Below are 12,856 nucleotides of genomic sequence, written 5' to 3'. Positions count from 1 at the left end.
TGACCAGGAGCACCTAAGAGACCAACTAAGTTAGTTCTGGGTATAAGCTTTCTTGTGCATGCTGAAGAGGTGTGCATGAACACGAAAGCTTATACGCAGAACTAAGTTGGACTCTAAGGTGCTACTGGACAATTATTTAATTTTAAAACTTATTCCTTGCTTCATGGTTCTGAGTCAACTATACAGAGTAAACAGCAAATGTTTATCTGCTATTTAGTTTTTTATATTGGGTGCATTGGGCTGGGTGGGGAAGCAAGAGGTGGAATTTTTAAATGAAGCCCTAATAATAGATTGTTTGTTGAAAAGCAAGGATATTGATGCTAATACCTCTGCATGTTCAAAGTATCCTAGCTATGAATTTCAATTAACAACACTGCTCTAATCCCAGCACAAAAGCCTTCTGGCTGCCCCAGTGAGGTTTTGAAAAATCTCAGTACCCAGAGCCAGCCCCTGGCATGCCCTTTCTTCTAATCTCAACTCTGCTTTCATGCCACTAATGAGCTAGCTCCTGGATTTCTGCAGCAAAACTGCAAAATGTGTGCCTAGCTGCACTCCAGTACAACAGAATATACTATACTTCAGCAACAACTTTCATTGATGGACAGATAACTGAGGAACAAAAACAGACCAACAACCACTTTCAATAAACCTGTGAAATGCTTTGGTATGGATTATGTTTCACTCTTTGCTGCTATACTGCGAGTTGTTGGTTGGGGTACATGAATTTTGGCTGACTTTGGCGCAGGGCCGAACTTCAGAAACAGAGAGGATTCTGAAGCCCAGAAGTATTGCTGTACTGAACCCCTGTTCCTGTCCCAGCGAGGAGAAAATAGTTCCCATAGTCATAGTGAGCTGGGGGAGAGAAATCAAATGCAGAGAGGTCCCTAAACCCAGATGCTTAGGAAGTCGATGTAATTTTATTCTGTTTTAGTATTTTAACATTTGTAGGCTTTAAAGTAGGGTTGTGTTTTTTCTTGTTTTACCTTTTTATAAGCTGCTTTGAGGGTTTTGCTTTTTTTACAATCAAGCAGTGAATTAATTTTATTAAATAAATAATAAATAAACTGCAAAAACCAAAATGAGCTCAGCAGAGGCAGGCACCACAAACGTTCTTCCTAAAATAAAAGATACCCACTCACAACTGACCAGAATATTTATGGACGCCTGGTAAGTAATGTCTCTACTCTAACAATAAGGGATTTAGGTATCCCACGGGTTTACGGAACTGCTTCAACGTTGAACACAAAATATGGTTTATTCCGGTCCCTTCCCTCTATCTGTTCCCTTGTAAAGTGAAAACGGTAAGTTTACCGATTATTATGCAGTTCTGCATAATACAACTACTGATTCAAAGTCATCTGGTTCAACAGTGATCTGTGGCACTTACCGGTGGTATTTATGGAATCTTGACAGAATGGCTACTTGTGCACGAAAGGGAAAGACGTTTGCAATGTTGTTAGTCTCTCAATAAAAAGGAGAGTGGATGCAAAGGTAAACAGAGGAGGTCTTGCCCATGCAAACAGGCCCCAAATCATACATTCAGTACAGCCATTCATTGATAAACAAGTGCCACCCCCTAAGCATGAGTAGTAGCATGCAGGATTGTCAGTTCAGGAGTTAAACAAAGTTCATCTTTTTCACTTACACTTCTGTGCCATTCTCCTTTTGAATTTAAATAAGACTTGATTGCAGCAAGTCCAGCATATTCGCCTTGAGCTCCACTGCAAGACCACAAAGCTTATTATAATAACGCGTCTGAGCAGCTTGGCTCAGCACCCAGTTTTTGAAAATTTAGTTAATCAAGTCAGTTTAATCATTCACCAGGAACAAGTATTGTTCATGTCTACAATTTGGGCTGCGCACACATATCCTGTCTAGCTGAAATATATACACACAGAAAAAAGATGTGAAATATAATCTCTTATTGGTGCATGACACAAGTTAAATCATTCGAGATGAACAGATTCTCATCTCTAAGCGGTTCATGCTACAGTATAGCCTTTTTGCTTCCCTGAAGAAGTCAAGGAAAGGGAAAGACGTCAGGATATTCAGTTAACCAGCATATTGTAGCAATGCTGTTCATTACAGTTGGCCATTCCTGACCTGGCCTTTAACATATTTAACATTTGTTAAAAAACCTGAAGCATTTTTGTTAGGGATTGTAGGGAAAGATCTGCCAAAAAAGCTGGAAAACATCTTCATGTATGTGACAACGGCTGCAAGAGTTCTAATAGCATAAGGATGGAAGACTGAAGAAGCCTCAACTAAAGAATCATGGCAAGAAAAATTGATGGACTATGCAGAACTGGCAAAACTGACATATAAGCCATGGGACAAGGATAACTGTGACTTTAAAGATGAATGGGAACCCTTTACAAAGTATTTGAAGACGCAACAAAGCGAACTGGATTCCTTGGCTGGTTTTGAATAAACATTCACAAACTTTTAATTGATAATAATCAGCTAAATAGTTTGAGGATCTATACAACTGTGTAACATGCAGAAAACAGCATTCTTAGAGAAATCAAAGACTGGAACTGAGGGAAGCCTGGGGGTGGGGGTGGGTGGGTTTTGTGTGGGAGGGTGGGGGGAGGGAGGAAAAATGGGGGGAAAAATAAGGATGATATGTTTCTGGATAATATGTTTTGTTTTAACTTTGAATTTAAAAAGTTTTTAAAAAAACAACAAACACAGATGCAAAAAAGAAAAAGAAAAGAAAGGATATTCAGTTAACCAGCATATTGTAGCAATGCTGTTTATTACAGTTAGCCATTCCTGACCTGGCCTTTAACATATTTAACAACAGTGAGCAAATTTGCTAGTAGTGCTTCTTCTGTCACAGGGCTTCTGCAGTGGGGAAAACTCTGTCATTGAGGGCAAGTGACCAAACTGCTGTCATTTTACAGAAGTTCTCCAAATCACATGCACCTTCAGAAATCAGATAGTTGCTACTGGAACCAAAAGCTCTGCCTATCCATGTAGACACCCAAAATATAATCATTTTCACTACATCAGCTCAAACCTTTCATTCCTGAGCTGTCTATTGTACCACATGCACACATGCCATTTGTCACATGTGATGGAGCAACATGCAGTAGATGTGCTAGGAGGAATATCTGGGTAGGGAAATGGATGTGTGAAACAGCCCTTAGGAAAAGCAGGAAGTACGGCAAGTGTGCCTGTAAAACACTGGTTCAAGCAAGATTGTTCCTACCTGTTCGGTTGAAAAGAAATTCTGTCATAGCCTGTTATCTCACACAGATCCTTCTCAAGCTCCCTGAAAAGCTGCTGGTATCCTTGAGCCTGATCTAGAGGTACAAAGGGGTGGATATTGGCAAATTCTTTCCATGTAATCGGCTGCAGAAAAGAAAAACACAAACACGGAAGGGAAAGTGAATACTTTTGGGTTGAAGAATTTTTGAACACCAATTATATAGGATACTTATGATATATATGACTTTTAGGTTTCCACACCGTAAAAATAGGTTGCTCATTATTACCAGCTAGAAAACATGATTATAAACTTGAAAAAAGCCACATTTTTAAAAAATACAAATCAAATGGCATTAAAAAAGTCATTATTAAAAGTCATCAGTATACTATTTCTTCTCTGCATTACAGAACTGATTCATTTTGCTGAACAGTTTTGAATATAAATAATCTAGAAAGCTTTATGAAATAGAGCAGGCTTCCTCAACCTTGACCCTCCAGATGTTTTGAGACTACAATTCCCATCATCCCTGACCACTGGTCCTGCTAGCTAGGGATCATGGGAGTTGTAGGCCAAAAAAACTTCTGGAGGGCCGAGGTAGAGGAAACTTGTGTCATGCACCAATAGAGCAAATACTTAAGGCAAATATTATCAAATACGTCTCCACCCTTTTGAATTTAAATAGGATTCTGTGTCCAAGTTATCTTAAAGTGGATTCCACAACTTTCTTGTTTATCTACAATGATGCATAGTGGGCGCATCATAGCAAGTGGGTCCTGTGATTTCAATTTTTATTTCAAAAACTACCATATACCCAAGGTTGCTGGGACCATTCACAAGAGCACTTCCACAAGGATTTCACCAAAGACACAAAATACTCTTAGGAGAAGAAAGCTTATTTAAATCTACCCCCCAATCTTTAATTTTACTTAATGTTCACATGGAATTCTGGGGTAAGGGCTATTATTGCTTGATTAGCTACACATCTCTCAGAAAATAAAAATGAAAAAGCTTACTGTAAGTTCTGATGAACTATTCAACTTCATTGTACAAGATCCCTGAGGAGCAGAAAATGTATTCAGTAAGTAAAAACATAAAAATGAAAACAAGAATCATGCAGAAGAAAAGAAAACGTAGTCAGTATATTTCAACCAAGGACACCAGCAACTGCCTTTTTTTTTTCTTTTTAAATTAATACCTACCAAAGGAATCATGCTGTGAACTAGGGAAATATCTTTGTTTTCTAATCTCTTCATATACCGGACAATATTTGTTTCAGAGTGATAGCTGGAGACACAAAAACCTACGTTAGCAAACCAGTTAACCACACAAGCCATGAAATACATAAAACAATGAAAACCACTGGACCTTTCCCAGCCCGTCTTCAACTTTCCTATTTATCTTGAAAACTGAAGTTAAATTTACTTTCTCTACATAATGCAAACAGTACAAATATAATAAGCACTAATTGGTTAAAAAGTTTGGTTTAGTGTGTTGTCCAAACCCAGAATTGTGGTTAAGGTCTCTCCTCCATAATCATGGTCTATTGTAAGGTTTGCCCTATGGCTGTATATTTTGGTTAAGCAGGAGAGACTTCCACATTGATCCTGGATTTGGATATATTAAACCAAACCTTGGTTTAGCCTGGAGAAACCCAAGTGGGTGCAAAATGGGAGCCAGCCTGTTCACACGGTAACAGTAAACCAAACTTGGACTTGGATCAGGTCATAGTGTGCTACTTAGTAGAACCATGACCGTCCCATGAACAGTATGCCCATGCTATCAAGTGATAGTGTCAGGGAACTGCCATCGGCTCAGGGGCGAGGGGGGGGGGAAGGCGGATGGATTACAGAGAGCCCCCAAAGATCGTGGGAAGCAGCACCTCCTCAGCGGATGAAGGAAGCCATGCCTCTAGTGGGGAGGAGCTGCAGGGCTCGGAGGATGCAAGGCGGTGCCAGGACACCTTGCCTGAGCAAAGTGGGGAGGAGGGAGGTCCCCCTTTACCCACGCTTTCCTTGTGCAGAAGGCTTTCACGCAGAGAGGGGAGGCGTAGGCTGGGGGTCAAGAGACTACTCTGCTGGGGAAGATTTAAGGACCGCCCACTCTCAGATTCTGCTAGTGAATGAGCAAGATGTGGAATAGAGGCGCTCTGCATTGTAAAGGTTTTTAGCATCAATAAAGCTTTAGAACAGATCAGTGAGGCACCTTGCCTGATTGCTCTTGAGTAGCCACCCGATAGCCATAACAGATAGATATAGGATTGCTAGATTGAGGCATTTCTGCCCACAGTTATTTAGGCTGCATTGTAAATATGAATGATAAAAACGTAAGCTAGGTAACTCAATCCTTAACTTGCCCCGTGTCATAAGCGTCAAATCTGTATACCTGAAGGAGCGTCTCCACCCTCATCATTCAGCCCAGACACTGAGATCCAGCGCAGAGGGCCTTCTGGAGGTTCCCTCATTGCGAGAAGTGAGGCTACAGGGAACCAGGCAGAGGGCCTTCTCGGTAGTGGCGCCCGCCCTGTGGAACGCCCTCCCATCAGATGTCAAAGAGATAAACAACTACCTGACATTCAGAAGACATCTTAAGGCAGCCCTGTTCAGGGAAGTTTTTAATATGTAACGCTGTACTGTTTTTAATACTTGATTGGGAGCCGCCCAGAGTGGCTGGGGAAACTCAGCCAGATGGGCGGGGTATAAATAATAAATTTATTATTATTATTATTATTATTATTATTATTATTATTATTATTATTATAAATCCTCAGGGTCCTGGATCCCACAAGTCTCTACGTCAACACGCCCCCCCTCCCAGCGTGAACACGCTAAGTCACCAAACCCCACTATGTGTGCCAGAGATCACAGAATGCTGGGGGGGGGGGCATGATGACGTACAGCACCCCCTGGTGACGGTGGCAGTCCTAGGCATCCACAGTTGCGGGAACAAGCTGCCGCCACTGCCCCATGGCTTACATCACAGCAATGTTTTGAAATACTAAACCAAATTTCTCTCTCACAATTATAATCCCATAAACTTCTTTTCTCAGATGATATCAAGGGGAAATTAATTAATTTCACAAACCTGTTGAATACCTGATGTGTTAGGAATTTCGATGTTCTCTTAAACGCAGTGCCAAAAATACCTCTCGTTTCTCCGTCCATGCTCTCAGCAACCAGTTCCTTTCAAAACAAGACAGACGGGGGGCTCTTAAGACGTTACTCATTATCCCTCAAAAAGAATTTATTCTGTCAGGCAGTAGGGAAAAAACTGTCCTTGTTTCAGCACTTCTGCTTTCATGGTATTTATGTAAAGGCAAATCTTTCTCCAGCTCCCTGGATACAGGGAAACCCTGTTATGCCTAATTCAAAAGCAAGGCAAATTGCTCTTAAAAGAAGACTGCCATGAGCATTTTGTCTGCAAGGATATTTTCTTTAAAAGTTTTCTCTTAATCTGAAGTATGTACAGAACATAAGAATTAGAAATATCTGGGTATACACTTCTAGTCTTTCAGAAGGTGGAAATAACATTTAGTTCCCATAAATCAAAGTCACTAGAGGAGTTTTTTTTTAAATAATAATTGGGGGAGGTAGAATAATTTTCTTTACTGGCCCACTCTTCTCATTGCTGAAAGCTAATATTTCCTACCATATCTTGTGTAATGCAGAATTTTGGTGCAGTGCAAGTTGATTAAATTGAACTCAGATCCCTCATTATCTCACAAAACAATACTCAAACCACATTAGCAAGAGGTGGAAGTGGAGAATTAAATCACCAAGGCAGCTGTCCATTTAAGGACTCAAAATTTAATATTGGCCTTTTGCATTTCTTAGTACAGAAAGTATTGATCTGATGTGAAGAGATCTTTCCTATTCTCATTGATTCAAGAGGGTTCTGGAAGCTTCTCTGTGTGAAAGAAATAAGCAGAAGGTTCACGATGTTTGGGTTATTCCTTCAGAGAAGCTGAGTACAGCTGGCTTAAGCTGGTTCTGTGATCTCTTTCTGTCAAGGTCATGCTGACTATAATAGTAAGGCCAAGAGGAGCCTGAGTTTCACTTTCTCTTCCCTCTGGTGTGGTGCTCTGTACATAGTATGCTTAGTGTTAAGGTTCAATCTTATCATAAATTATTGTAAGTTTAAGTTAAGTCTGCTGCAATTGGATTTTTTTATGGACAGTGCCAATCCAGAATGTATTGGATTTGTGACCATTATGCTCATTTGCCTTCAGTAGCAGTAAAGCTCTGTTGGATGAAATACAGTTGCCTCTGGTCTATTATTAGGAATCCTGCAAGATGCTTAAGTTTTTACTCTGCTAACTATACGCTGGAGTTCTGCTCTGGATCAACATTGAGTAGAATACATGACAGAGTCTACCAATTAAACGTTAAGCACTCTGATCTGCGATCTACTTACAGCGGAAGATTCACAACCAAAGATCCATAACAAGTCATCCAGGTCTTTCTCAGTTACAGTTTCATCAAGAGATACTCCAAGCTATTGACAGTTGGAAGGGAGGAAGCAAAGTTTAGTACTGAAAAAACAGTGTACTTTCAAAGAGCACAAAACAAAACATTAAAGTAGTGTAACAACTGTTGACATTTCACCAACGTGATGTGAAGGTCCCTATTACTACAACAGAAGGGGAAAGTAACCATTTTTCTCATCAGGTTCAAATGATACCAGTCGAAGCTTACAATAATCTTTTTGCATTTTCAGTAGCTCCATAGGTTTAATACTGTATACTGCAATTCTTCTAACTATAGAAGAGCATCATGTTTTACAAAACTGTGCTTACTACCGTATTTTTCGCTCGATAAGACGCACCAGACCATAAGACACACCTAGTTTTTGGAGGAGGAAAACAAGGAAAAAAATACTTTGAATCTCAGAAGCCAGAACAACAAGAGGGATCGCTGCGCAGCGAAAGAAGTGATCCCTCTTGCTGTTCTGGCTTCTGGGATAGCTGCGCAGCCTGCATTCGCTCCATAAGACGCACACACATTTCCCCTTACTTTTTAGGAGGGAAAAAGTGAGACTTATAGAGCAAAAAATATGGTAATTTCAGCAAACTTCCACTATGTATCAGCTATTTAAAATTTAGGGAAGGAATGCAGTGTAGTGCTAAGGAGAAGGTGTTATCAGTATTAGCATTTCTGATTGCCTAATGGAATGACTGACCTTCTCCTCAACCCATGTACTATGGGGTTACCTTGACCTCTCCAAGCCAATCTGGAGGATGGGGAAGGGAAGGAAGAAAATCCCCCTGTGTGAGTGGAAGTCCTTGCATAGGCTTCTGCTAGTGGGACCAGTAAATGGAATCTGCCCCTTACATTTTTCCCCTCTAATGAAAGTGAACTCAGAAAATGTGAAGCAGAATTTAAAAATTCAGACCCCAAAAGAAAAGGGTGTGCAACACTCCCTCTCTCTACTATTGATTTCTCTCTCAATAAAGCTGTCTGGATAATTCTAATACATCATGTTACGGAAGCTTCAGGTTACGTATTTTCGGGTTGCGGATCGTGGGAAACCCGGAGTACCGGAATGGGTTACTTCCGGGTTTTGCCACTCACGCGTGCACAGAAGCGCCAAATTGTGCTGGCGCCTGCACAGACGCGGTGCTTCAGGATGCAAACGCTGCGGGTTGCAGACGTGCCTCCGTCACGGATTATGTCTGCAACCCAAGTTTCCACTGTATAGTGTTACTATCGTATGTTGACTTTCTAACCTAGGCAGGCTCCCAATTTTCCCCAGTTCTTCTGTGACTATCAGAGGGTTCTTGTTTTCCAGAGATGAGCTATGCAAAGTTTCACTTTGGCAGTGAGATCAAGACCAACTTCAGAGTGACACACAACATAGACAGGATTGTTTGGGGCTTCCTGGCTAAAGCACAGCCAGTCCTTTCATGTATCATGCTCAAATTTGTTTTAATTTCTACGCAAATCCCAGAAGATTTGCATCAAATCTGCCTTTGATCTTTTACATCTCCAATAATGCATATCTGACTGTATGTTTTACTCAGTCTATGTGAAGTTAGATACCACCAAAGTGCAGCCTCGATTTTTCTCCATCACACTAGTGCTTAATGATATCATAAGAAAGTTTTTTGACAACCAGCCCCAATGTGACATTGAATGGAACACATCCAAGAATAAATTTAGCCATCACTTACTGTACCATCATTGTAAATCCGGAGGTTTATCTGCCTCTGGGCTGCTCGGAGCAAGACTTCTTGGACGCCACATCCACACTGGATTTTCAAGGTATCAAAAAATAGGTCATGTTGCAGTTTATGACCAGCTCTCTTCAGACCTAGCAGAAATAACATGTGAACTCTTCGCTCCACTGGCTGCTCACATTTCTATAATGTTCTGCATATAATTTGCAGTATTTTGGTTGATACGGTTTTCAACAACAATATGCTGGGATTATGGATTTCTACTGGTGTTATAACAGACTTGCCTAAATTTGTTCAGAGTTGGCAGGTAGGGGTAGCCAAATCTGTCTTATGAATCACTATAAACTGCACTGTTGCCTATTTCCCCACCTCGTCTGGTTCCTCAGATATGCAGTCTTCCAATTTATCTTAATCCTAGTTCAGAGTTTCAATTTCTTCTGCTAAAGCTCTTCCTCGAGTGCCTATCTTATCAGATATTTACCACAGAGCTGTTTCAAAGTGAAATGGTCTCCCTTATGATGTCTACATTTTATCTGGTTAATAATAAAGTTTTATTATACAAGTTTTATTACATAAAATATTTTATTTGCACTTGTTGTTTACTACCCTGGAATGAAGACCAGTATACAAATAAGTACATAAAACAGATTTCAGTTGTTGCACAGAATATTGAAATCTCTGAAGAGTCTCCATCATGCAGCCATTAGATTAATTTTAACTCACCTTCAGCTAAGATGAGTGTGGCATTATGCACCCTCCTAGCAATGTGCTTTAGTCCGTTAGCGCCATGGTAGACTCCGAACATAGCAGCCATATTAGCCAGAAGTGCCTAAAAGGCACAAAATTGGGGGGGAATAAGTCAATTCACTAGCAGGTTAGTGTAAGGTGGTTTTTTTTTTTTGGGGGGGGGGTGTCTTGGAGTATATTTAGGAAAAAAGAACCCACTAATATTTAAAACGTAGGGACGCGGGTGGCGCTGTGGGTTAAACCACAGAGCCTAGGACTTGCTGATCAGAAGGTTGGTGGGTCGAATCCCCGTGATGGGGTGAGCTCCCATTGCTTGGTCCCTGCTCCTGCCAACCTAGCAGTTTGAAAGCACGTCAAAGTGCAAGTACATAAATAGGTACCGCTCCGGCGGAAGGGTAAACGGTGTTTCCGTGCGCTGCTCTGGTTTGCCAGAAACGGCTTAGTCATGCTAGCCACATGACCCAGAAGCTGTACGCCAGCTCCCTTGGCCAATAAAGCAAAATGAGCGCTGCAACCCCAGAGTCAATCACGACTGGACCTAATGGTCAGGGGTCCCTTTACTTTTAATATTTAAAACATTCTATTTGTAATTGAGTTCAAATCAACCCACACAATGAAAAGTTACAATTACATTCCTGACATTTTAAAACAATAAAATAATCATTCAGATCTCTTGAATGTAAATTTGCAAGAAAGGCCACATTGAAGAGAAAGATGTATCTAACTGTGTTCCTCTTCACTGGAAAAGTTATTTGATCCCAATGAGGTTTCTGCAAAAGGGAGCGGAGGGGTGGTATCTGTCGCTTCTCCTTGTGCATTTCCAAATGTGCTCCAAAGGATTCTGGTATCCTTTGGAAAATTGTGGGATATGGCACAAGGGGTTTCAGAGGAAATGTGTTTACAAAAAAAATGATTTCCTTCCCCTCCTGTTCATTCACACCTTTGCCAGCAGAAGCAGCTGGATACTGCCCCAAAATGCCCACATATTTTACTATCCCCATATTCAAATAGCGTGAACACAAAATCTACTACTTTTTTAAATGACCGAACGACTGAAGAAAAGCTCACCTGTGCAGTGCATATGTTGCTTGTAGCTTTATCCCTTCTTATATGCTGTTCTCTGGTTTGCAATGCAAGTCGATACACTTCTTTCCCATTAGCATCCCTTGAGCCATAAAAAGAAAAATGGTTACTCTCTCAACATGGAGCGGCTCTGCTTTTCTTAATAAAAGGTGACCAGTATACTCAAGAAGGTAATGCAAGGCTAGGATGCTTGAGCAAAATAATTAAAAAGGCATTTAAAAATGCCAAACTGTTCCTGAACCAATCTGTCGGTCAAGGCACCCTCTTATTCACTTGAAATCACATGGAACAATTGAGTGCAAAGCCCAATAGTGCAAATGACAATTCCGCAAAACAAGATGTAAGGACCAGTTTCACAAAGCCTGACAAACTGTGAGCAAGGGGAACCACAAGCTTGACTGATACACGCTATGCAATCTATGTTGTGTGCCCTTGACCTAAACCTTATATACCAGTTTCTGAACCTTATATACCAGTGTATCTGAAGAAGTGTGCATGCACACGAAAGCTCATACCTAGAACTAACTTAGTTGGTCTTTAAGGTGCTACTGGAAGGAATTTTTTTATTTTGTTTTGACTATGGCAGACCAACACGGCTACCTATCTATAACCAGTTTCTTGGACACACTCCTCCAATTTAGGCTTTGGAAGGTGTTCAAGTGGGGACACACAATTGTGGAAGTAAAGTTCCAGCTGAACAGAGATGGCATCTTTGCATATGTAAAGGGATGTATACAGAAAATTTAATAAGGAATCCTTTGAAAGCATGGAAGCTCCATGTGGACAGTGGAGCTCTAGATGCAGTAAGTGTGGAAAGTGATGTGAGGGGAGGAAATTATGTTTATATATTAGTGCATACATAAGTAAAATAAATAAATGAATCATATTCTAGCCAAGAAGATGTGTGTCTCATATTTGACAAAAAGTTCAAATCACTTCATAGCAAGGGAAATGTGTTATCAGAAGGATGGAGTTTTGCACAATCGCCCGAGATGTCTTCAGCACAAATCCCATGACTAGGATTGAAGCTTTCGGCTTCAAGTTAGCCTACCTTGTAACTCCTACCATTCTTCCAGGCATCATTCGCACCAGGTTCTCCTTGACAGCAAAAAAGGCTGCGTGTGGCCCACCATAACAAAGAGGCACCCCAAACCTCTGGGAGTTGCCCAAAGCGACATCAGCACCAAACTCTCCTGGAGGTCTCAAGATGCACAGAGCTAGAAGGTCAGTAGCACAGCAGACTAGAGTCTGAAACAAGGAAAGAGATCAGCATCGTTGTCAGAACAAATGACCCATGGCCTATGTTATGTAATACCAATGACAATTAAATAAGGTTTAATCAAAGTGATTCTAGTACGTCTCAAAGAAAACAACAATGAAAGAACCAGTAATGCCTTAATTTCATGTTTAATGCAACTGTGCTGGGGTATATAAATTACCTGTTTCCGGTACCTCATCTACAATTAAGAGTATTGTGATGTAAATTTAACGGCTATATGCAGCATTAGGAAGAAACCTTGTATCAAATCAGATCATTGGTTCATTCTGAAACAGCTCAACCATTTATTTGTTGAGAGAAGCAGATTTACTCTTACAAATTCTGCATGCAGATTTTTGGCCTCTATTGAACTCAAATAAGG

At 40.7% G+C, this 12,856-nt stretch overlaps 1 protein-coding gene across 1 annotated transcript in view; it reads right to left on the bottom strand.

The window, feature by feature from the left end:
- GLDC (glycine decarboxylase) overlaps positions 1-12,856 on the bottom strand; it is a 36,298-nt gene that overhangs the window by 8,205 nt on the left and 15,237 nt on the right. The window contains exons 7-16 of the mRNA XM_079959236.1: positions 12,268-12,464; positions 11,202-11,298; positions 10,110-10,215; positions 9,381-9,520; positions 7,625-7,705; positions 6,296-6,393; positions 4,414-4,498; positions 4,228-4,269; positions 3,215-3,357; positions 1,646-1,721 (exon numbers count right to left, since the gene is read on the bottom strand). Coding sequence (XP_079815362.1) covers positions 1,646-1,721; positions 3,215-3,357; positions 4,228-4,269; positions 4,414-4,498; positions 6,296-6,393; positions 7,625-7,705; positions 9,381-9,520; positions 10,110-10,215; positions 11,202-11,298; positions 12,268-12,464 — 1,065 coding nt within the window. The remainder of the gene's footprint in view (positions 1-1,645; positions 1,722-3,214; positions 3,358-4,227; positions 4,270-4,413; positions 4,499-6,295; positions 6,394-7,624; positions 7,706-9,380; positions 9,521-10,109; positions 10,216-11,201; positions 11,299-12,267; positions 12,465-12,856) is intronic.

Source organism: Podarcis cretensis (assembly GCF_951804945.1).
Source record: "Podarcis cretensis genome assembly, chromosome: 17".
In the NCBI taxonomy this organism is placed as follows: domain Eukaryota; kingdom Metazoa; phylum Chordata; class Lepidosauria; order Squamata; family Lacertidae; genus Podarcis; species Podarcis cretensis.
The sequence above is the reverse complement of the archived record's forward strand: the minus strand, read 5'-3'. Positions and strand labels throughout refer to the sequence as shown.